Below are 9,765 nucleotides of genomic sequence, written 5' to 3' on the forward strand. Positions count from 1 at the left end.
CAGGTTGGGGTGATGAACCCTCTTTCCTGAGGGAAAATTGTGAACCAGTTGTGTGTTATAACAGACTGGCAACTTTCATAGTCATTTTTCTGGTGCCAGCCAACAAATGGTCAGGTTTCACTGACAGTCGAACTGACAGGACTACATCCTATAATACACACTGCGATGCATCTCTAAAAGTGCAGCTCTGTTAAATGGCTTGGAAATACCCAGAAGGCTGTATTCCATATTGGGAAACCTCCTGCTAATCCACCATCTGGAACGCACAATCTTTTTGTCTCTTTTCTGTATCTCAGCCCAGACTATTGCTGAGCATGCAGTTAAAATGAAGGATCATATGCCAGCCAATGTGATATTTTATTTTTGTAGGTTTCAATATAGCTCCACAAAAGTCCAATAAAAGAATTACAGCTGCTTGATTGAGTGAAGGGCAGTGCCTGAGTGCTCCAGTGAGCCACCTCTGAACTGAGCTATATTGTATAAAAGTGATGTAGCTGTTCTTTAATTTTGTTTCCTTTCATGCTAATTTTCTTGATCAATTTTTCATCCCGTTCCTTTCCTTCTGAAGCGGTTAACTGCTTGTTAGAAATCTATACCAACCCTCTATCTCATCTCAGTAGCCACTTTTCGTGCATCGATCTATACTGTATGGTAAAAAAATAAACATTTGCATTTCTGCAGAATATTTCACGACCTGAAGGCACTTTGCAGCTAAGGACGTAGCTTTTTTGATTTGTAGCCACTGTTGTAATGTAGGAAACGAGGCAGGCAATTGACACAGCAAGGCCCCACAAACAGCAATGTGATAGTTGCCAGACATTGGGCTGGATTCTCCAATCATGCGGCTATGTTCCCAAGATCGATCTGGTCTTACAACCGGAAAGTCGGCACCGCGCCCGCACCGATCCTCCGTCCGATGGGGGGCTGGTAGCCGCGCAGCGTAAACGGCATTACCTGCGGATACGGCAGAGAATGGCTGCGCCTTGCAACATGCCTGCCAAAACTTGCCCCCCTGTAGCCAGCCTCGGCCCCCCCCCCCACCGCCCGTGGAATGGCTTCCCTCCGACTCTGGCAGCGCTGGACTCAGTCTGCAGCCGCCACGTGAGGTTCCCGAACGGTGTGAGCACACGCACCCCACGCCATCCGGGACTCGGCCCATCGGGTGGCCTCACGTGATGTCCTGAGGCCATCCATACAGCATTCGGCATACTCCCCGAGTATGCTGCCTTTGAGGGGGCGGAACATCGCAAAAATGGCGCCGCCCCTGATTCCGGCGTAAACGGGGATTCTCTGGCCGATCGCCGAACGTGATTTTGGCGATCGGGGAATCCCGCTCGCTGGGTGAAATTCTCCGGAAACGGCGCGATGTCCGCCGACTGGCGCCCAAAACGGCTCCAATCAGACAGGCATCGCGCCGCCCCAAAGGTGCGGAATGCTCCGCATCTTTGGGGGCCGAGCCCCAACATTGAGGGGCTAGGCCGACGCCGGAGGAATTTCTGCCCCGCCAGCTGGCGGAAACGGCCTTTGTTGCCCCGCCAGCTGGCGCGGAAATGACATCTCCGGCCGTGCATGCGCGGGAACGTCAGCGGCCGCTGACAGTTTCCCACGCATGCGCAGTGGAGGGAGTCTCTTCCACCTCCGCCATGGTGGAGACCGTGGCGGAGGCGGAAGGGAAAGAGTGCTCCCACAGCACAGGCCCACCCACGGATCGGTGGGCCCCGATCGCGGGCCAGGCCACCGTGGGGGCACCCCCCCCCCGGGGTCAGATCGCCCCGTGCCCCCCCCCCCAGGACCCCGGAGCCCGCCCACGCCACCTTGTCCCACCAGTAAGGTAGGTGATTTAATTTACGCCGGCGGGACAGGCAATTTATCGGCGGGACTTCGGCCCATCCAGGCCGGAGAATCGAGCGGGGGGGCCCGCCAACCGGCGCGGCGCGATTCCCGCCCCCGCCGAATCTCCGGTGCTGGAGACTTCGGCAACCGGCGGGGGCGGGATTCACGCCAACCCCCGGCGATTCTCCGACCCGGTGGGGGGTCAGAAAATCTCGCCCACTGTGTCTGAGGGATACATAATGACCAGGACAGTGGGGAGAACTCCCTTTCTCTTCAAATACTGCTATGGGTTCATAGAATTTACAGTGAAGAAGGAGGCCACCCAGCCCAGCTAGTCTGCATCGGCCCTTGGAAAGAGTACCCTACCGAAGCCCTCACTTCCACCTTAACCCCGTAACCCCATCTAACATTTTGGACACTGAGGGCAATTTTGCGTGGCCAATCCACCTAACCTGCACATCTTTGGACTGGGAGGAAACACGGGGAGAACGTGCAGACTCCACACGTCTGTGACCCAAGCCGGAATTGAAACTAGGTCCCTGGCGCTGTGAAGCAACTGTGCTAACCACTGGGTCCTTTACATCCACTTGATAGTGTTACGGACTGGAGGTGGTTGAACTTAAAACCACTCTGATTTCTTCCCTTACCATTCATCCCTAAACAGAAAGGTGGTTTGATTTTCCCCTTTACAAGTGGTGGTGTATTTTCCCCAACCCCTCAGTTTTGGAATGATCCAATTCTCTATTAATAACCCGAGAGCAAACTTGAGATAGCGTACAATCAGAGGGTTAGTTTATTTTATACACACTCATAATGCAGGAAGTGTGTTTGCAATGATTCTCTCCCCCCCCCCCCCCCCCCCCCCTCCTTTATGCATCCATACAATAACATAATTGGATGAAGAATCCAGGATGATACAGACACATAGCTTTTCTTTTCTATCTTCTTGGTATGACAAGGAAAATTATTTAACATTTCATTGGAAAGAGGATTCTGCATTGCCTTAGTGCTGTACTGGGTTATTTAGGTTTTGTAAAGTCCTTGAGTGACACTTGAATTAATAACTTTAGACTCAGATGTGAGAGCGTTACTACTGATCCACAAATAACACTGGGCAATGGGGGAAATCAGAAGTCTCGCTCCATCCTGACATTAACTGACACTCCTATCCAGCCAGATTCAGAGTTGGGAGTTCACACTTCACAATGGTAAATTGTGAGATTGAATTCAGTAAATCTGGTCATTTAATAATCTTTACTATTGTCACACGTAGGCTTACATTAACACTGCAATGACGTTACTGTGAAAATCCCCGAGTCACCATGCTCCGCCGCCTGTTCGGGTACATTGAGAGAGAATTCAGAATGTCCAATTCACCTAACAAGCACGTCTTTTGGGACTTGTGGGAGGAAACCGGAGCACCCGGAGGAAACCCACACAGACACGGGGAGAACGTGCAGACTCCGCACAGACAGTGACCCAAGCGGGAATTGAACCCAGGACCCTGGTGCTGTGAAGCTACCGTGCTAGCCACTGTGCTACCGTGCCGGCTAGTACCAGAAAATAATGACAAGGCAGCTGCAAGAATGTTGCAAAAGCTTTACTAGTTCACAAGTATCCTTCAAGGAAGGGAATCTTCTATACCTTACCATTGTGTAATTCTACATCCACACTGTGTTCTTCATTTCTGATATGTGAACTCCTGTTCGTTGATTATTTTGCTGGTGCGTCCATCTGGTGACCTTCGGTTGGGTTACGGGGATAGGAGGTTGGTATGGGCTTAAATAGGGAGCACTTTCTAAGGGCCAGTGCAGACTTGATGGGCTGACGGGCCTCCTTCTGCACTGTAAATTATATGATTCAATCAATTCAAAAGTCTTCTCAACCACCATAGAGGAATTTGGGGTCATTATCAGCCTGCAAAACCATTGACAATGACTTAGATGGTCAGCCCAAAGTCGCACCACAACTAAATAACACTGAATTGAAATCATGGCAATGTTCAAGTGATGTCAACTTCAATGGCTAAGCCAAGGCGATAGAATAGATGATAGTTGCCAAATAATGAAGAGCTTAATAGTACCAGGGACTGGTCAGGCAGCCGGAACTAAGATACAAGCATTCATGCAAGCGAGATGTCCTTTAATGTCAGATTGACTTGAGCAACTAGGAGCAGTCTGCAGGGGACTGAAGCACTTGGTGGCAAAGTCTCCATACTGGAGCACGGAAATTTGAATAACTATGTCTCCGGATTGCCACCGAAAAATGCCTTTGCAGGAAGGAGCATGCAGCAGCATCCCTTACATCAACAAATGAAGACCTACAATGCCCCCACTCAAACTAACAATGTATGCTCAAATTGTACTCCAACTTGAAGACTCGCAACAGATGAGCAGCATATGTCAATCATCGGCAACAATGTGAAGCCAAAGAAGAATGATGTGCGGTTGACTCTTACTTGCCCTTGTAAGATACTCAATTGTAAAAGCAGTTGCTCAAGAAAGCCCACCACCGTCACCAAAATGTGAATTTTCCAATATCACCAGCATCCCACTTAAAATAGAGACCACGTCCGGTCTATGTTAGTGGATGGTGACCCCCCCTTCTTTAACCCAGGACAAACTGGCCGGTTTGGCATTCATCATCCATTCTACCTGAGATCAAGGCCCTGAAGAACGGGTGCATAAGGTACACAACACCAGGGCCAGTGCTCTAGGGAGCCCTGGACTCACTACCAGAACTACAGCAATCCTTGGGCGTGTAACCTGTCAATCGGGATTGTCTAAGCGCCATATTGGCTGCTTTAGACACTTCCGGAACAACATTAATAATTGGCCGAGTAGGATGTGCCCGATTCGCCAGTCCCTCCTCCTTTGCTTGCCTGGTGTGAGGCATTAGGGATGAGTTTGTTTTTGAGGCTGAGGACGCGCCAGGTGCTTTTTTCAGACCTGAGGCACAATGTAAAGCATTCAGAAAATCACGACCACAACCTTCAAGGAGGTGCGGGGTACAGCGATTACACTGAGGCATCATCATATGGCCTCACTTTGAGCTGGGTTACCAGGCAATTGCACAATTGAGTGGCTCAGACAGCACTGTATACTGAGGATGTTACTTGAGTCGGCTGCATTTATGGAACTTTTAAGCCTTTCTGATCCACTGATTTACTGATTATTACATGCAATGATGTACAAGTGCATCTCACTGATGTACAAATCTCAGAGCTTACACTGTGCATTTAATGACAGAGGCATTGTACCACAAAACCCAGAATGCATTACTAAGGTTAGGGGAAAGCGATTTGTGTGGTACCGTATCCTGCAATGTTCACCTTTGGGTTTTCAGATTACTTTTCCCAGAAGTTATACAGTTGCTCAGTTGAGTTCCTTGTTGGTGCGACTGGATCTGAAGTTGATGCTGTATTTATATTTCCTGTTAGACACTTATCTCACTTTCATGTCCAATTGTGTCTTGTAAAAGTTTTAAATAGAAACAACCCTGCATTTATAGAGTGCCTGTCACAACTTCACAAAAGTGCTGTTCAGCGACTGAAGTACTTATGTCGTCAAAATATTTTTATTTAGGGAATTCTAACACCCAGTTTGTTTTTAGCAAGATTGACAAGGGATGGCGCATAAGGAGTCCGGAAACAGGAGAAGCACAAAGTCCATAATTTCTCTCCCTGACATGACTTAAGATGAGTTGATTTGGCAGACAACAGGAATCAAACCCAAGACCATCGTGTCTACTTTATTAGCATTAACATCAGGCAATACCACGGATCAGCTAATGTATATTATTCTCAATTAAACACTCCAACTGAAGAAACAGATGACCAATTACTCTCTTTTTAGTGACATTGGTTGAAGAATAAATGTTGACTGGGAAAACTCTTTCTTTGAATCGTACCATGATATCTTTTATGTCCACTTGGTCAAGGAAATGAAATCTCAATTTCACATCTTATCCAAAAATAAGTAGATCAGCACTTCCTTCGTCTGGAAGTGTCAGCCTAAGCTATCTCTACAAGGCCTGCAAGGGGATTTGAACTATGATTTTCTGGTACAGAGAGCTCTCACCGAGCAAAGCTGACAAGCAATGGCGGCTCTGGTCACGAGACTTTTGCTAAACTATATTATGAGAATTTTAACTCTAAAATGGTTAAACTAAATTCTGATTTTCTATTCCACAGATTACTGAATACCTGAATGCTCAGGAGGCTGCCAAATCTGCTCGGGTAAGAGTAATATGGAGTCAGTGACTCTCCCACCCTCTTCGTTTCTCTCTCATGTGCATTTCTCTCACTTGCTCTTTCTCTCTCTAGCTCTAAATTGTTTAATCAGTTTCTCTTTCAGTCGCTGACCCTTCCCCCTCTCTCTGTGTCCTCCTTCTTTCTCTGGCTCGCTCTCTTCCTCTTTCCTTGTGTTCTTTCTGTTCTTCCCTTTATGTTCCCCCCGCCATTCTTCAATTCCATTCTCCCACCCTTCCCTTATCATGGTATCCCTGCCTTGCTTGCTGTCCATCCCTCCCTATCTCACTATCACTCCTCACTCCCACTATTCCTCCTCATTCTCTCTCCTGTTGTCCCCTTCCTTTTCTCCCTCCTCACACTGATTTCCCCTTCCCTCCTCTTTCTCACGGGTTACTCCTTCCTTCCTCGCTCTCACTGTTTCCCATCCTTCCTCTCACTAGTTCCTCCTTCCTCCCACTGGTTCTCTCTTCCCTCCTTCCTCTCGCTGGTTCCCTCTTCCTTCCACTCACTGTCCCCTTCCCTCTTTTTCTCGCTTCCATCTCTTAACTCTCTCCTCCCTCTTTCTTTCTCCTCACAATCTGTCTAGTGCCTCAGTGCTAAAATTCTCACCCCTTTTACTGGCTTCACTGATTCGTGTGCTGACACTGCTGTCTTTCCTTTGTAGCTGAACCTCTGGCGTTATGGCGATTTCCGAGCTGATGACGCTGATGAATTTGGTTACAGACGCTAAAGGATCCAGACGTGATGACGGCGACACACTAACTTCCCTCTGCCCCTCAACTCTCTTACTGCCCTCCCTGTCCACAAAAAGAGAAACTTCTGGTACTACTTTCTCTGTTTCCTCCCTTCAGGCTTTCAGAGTCTCGTTGCACGTGTCTCTCTGCACCGCCAGATGAGCAGTTGGCAGTGCCAGGAGCTGAGATACTAATCATGATTGTTCGATGATGTTAATTTGTGAAATGAACTGAAAACGACTTGCCTGCTTTGACCTGAAATTCTCTTTTTCTTTTTCTCGCCTTTAAATTCCTTCTGAAATGCAGAATAAATCAACATCGTTAATTTGGTGATTTTTGTCCTTCATATTGGCTTTGAAAGAAATATATACGTTGATAAATTTTTAGTTCGCAATCACGTAAGACAAGGAATCAAGTTGATCTCAAATGGGATCCAGTAATTCAGAGAGGCTGCTGACAACATAGTCGGACCCGACAGCCCATCATCTGATTGACAGGTAATTAAAGCAAGCCTGTTCAAGGAAAAACTCAGGAGCAGATGTTCCAGATCGGGACAGATGGAGTCTTAAAGGGGAATTGCCAGTGAGACTTATAAATGTTTCCAAATTTCAGAACCCGACATATCGCATCACTTTATTTGATGTTTTTTTTCTGTTGCGTTCTGACAAAGCGGAACAATTTCCTCTGTGTAAACTCGGTGTTTTGCCCATTTATGAAAGCAGGTTTAGGATTTTGTTGTACGTGGGCCTCCCCGCCCGAGTCCCACCACCACAGACGTTGGTTAACCAGAACAAAATGGGAAATGGAGATACTTGAGTTAATCTTTTTAATGTCTTAATTATATATTAACCAAACTGCTCAGTGTTGGAGTCCTTTGTCTGCTCAAGCTTGGACCATATACAGATCTGATACAAAGTGCCGACAGAATACTCTCTGATGTTTGTGCACAGTCTGTTTAGCAGTCAGTCGCTTATCTTGAGCAAAACATGTGGGTACAGATAGCTGATGCAGAGGAATCTATATTAGGCAGCTGTGTGCCTCTCTCTTTATTTTGCTTGTGACTTGATTGCAAGTGATTCTTTTCATTTGTAAATCTGTAAACAAACAGTTAATGATTTTTTTCCATCTCCCCATCCCCCTTTCCTCACTTGACGTTGTCTCTTGTCATTATATTTAATGCTTACAGTCTCAATAAAAGTAGCATTGGCAACATGCAATCCCCTTGTCACTTTGGTGTCCTCACTTACTGCAACACTAGTTTGTTAAGTGGTCAGGGAGCAATGCCTTGCCCAGGACCTCATTCCCACCCTGTACATTGTTCAGAAAGCTTTCCCACTTTGACATGTTCCCAGTCAAGTGGATAACTACTCCCATCCTCTGAGAATGGGTGGCTGAGACAAGCTGTGGATGTGTCATACAAACGATCTAACTTTCTCAGACACTGATATAGCTGGGTTTGATATATACAGAGCAGCAAATGCAGAACTTGGACTTTTTAAATGGCCATTGGATGGAAGGAAGGCACTTCCTGCATATTTAGATAGCATTTATAAGATTGGCACAGCTGGTAAGGTCAATATAAAATGGCATAACTAGCAAAATAATGGAAATTAAAGTGATTTGAGATTTAATTTAAATCTCTTATTGCTATTAAATAAGGTAGCTGGTAGGTATTTGGTTTTCCCTAGTGTTAGCAGTCAGTGACATTGCATTCACTGAATCCCCCACTATCAACATCCTATGGGTTACCATTAACCAGAAACTGAACTGCTCTGGCCATATAAATACTGTGGTTGCAAGAGCAGACCACAGGTACCTCACCTGCTGACTCCCCAAAACCTATCCACCATCAACGAGGCACAAATCAGGAATGTGATGGGATACTCTGATTGCCTGGATGAGTGCGGCTCCATCAACACTCACGAAGCTCGACACTATCCAGGACAAAGCAATCTGCTTGACTGGCATCACATCCACAAATATTCACTCCCTCCACCACTGACAAACAGTGGCAGCCATGTGTACCATCTACAAGATGCTCTGCGGGATTTCACCAAGGCTCCTTAGAGCACCTTCCAAACCCATAACTGCTACAATCTAGAAGGACATGAGCAGCAGATGCATGGTTGCACCAGTTGGAAGTTCCTCTCCCAAGCCACACCATCCTGACTTTGAAATATATTGCCGTTTCTTCACTGTTGCTGGGTCAAAATCCTGGAACTCCCTCCCTAACAGCACTGTGGGTGTACCTACACCACATGGACTGCAGCAGTTCAAAAAGGCAGCTCACCATCACCTTTCAAGGACAAGCAAGAATGGGCAATAAATGCTGGCCTTGCCACGGCGCCATCCATTCCATGAATGATGTTTTAAAAAATGACTGCCCGGGCAGTAACCTTGCACAACAATGGAATTGAAAGTAATACACACATGAAAATATCAGCCTCTGGTGATCTGAAAGCCCAGTTATTAAAAGCACTGCTGAGTTTGGTACTGAACAGATGCTTTCAGAAGGCCCCAGACGTCATTCCTGGCATGTGCTCAATTAGCTACTTTCAATAGGAGCCTGTGGTTGTGAAGATACAGATGACTTGGATGCCCCCGGGTTAAGGATTGGGGGAATTGAACCCATGATTTCTGTTGCTGGTTATGCACTTTAGGAGGGCACCGAGACCTTCAAGAGGGTACAGCGGAGATTCACCAGAGTGTTACCAGAGAGAGGAACTTCAATTATAATAATGATAATCTTTATTGTCACAATTAGGCTTAGGGCTAAATAGCTGGCTTTTAAAGCAGGCCAGCAGCACGATTCAATTCCCGTACCAGCCTCCCCGAACAGGCGCCGGACAGTAATCAATGATGGTTCTGTGGTCACCGAGACTAGATTTATCTTCTAGATTTTATTAATTGAATTTAAATTCCACCAGCTGCCATGGTGGGATTTGA

The 9,765-nt window shown here is 46.7% G+C and overlaps 1 protein-coding gene across 1 annotated transcript in view; it reads left to right on the forward strand.

Moving 5' to 3' along the window:
- Window positions 1–8,036, forward strand: part of snd1 (staphylococcal nuclease and tudor domain containing 1) — a 1,317,969-nt gene extending 1,309,933 nt beyond the window's left edge. Inside the window, exons 23-24 of the mRNA XM_072471188.1 lie at window positions 6,026–6,070; window positions 6,750–8,036. Of these exons, the coding sequence (XP_072327289.1) occupies window positions 6,026–6,070; window positions 6,750–6,815 (111 nt within the window). The 3' untranslated portion in view covers window positions 6,816–8,036. The remainder of the gene's footprint in view (window positions 1–6,025; window positions 6,071–6,749) is intronic.
- The last annotated feature ends 1,729 nt before the right edge of the window (window positions 8,037–9,765 follow it).

The sequence above is a fragment of the Scyliorhinus torazame genome, chromosome 13 (assembly GCF_047496885.1).
Source record: "Scyliorhinus torazame isolate Kashiwa2021f chromosome 13, sScyTor2.1, whole genome shotgun sequence".
Taxonomy (NCBI): domain Eukaryota; kingdom Metazoa; phylum Chordata; class Chondrichthyes; order Carcharhiniformes; family Scyliorhinidae; genus Scyliorhinus; species Scyliorhinus torazame.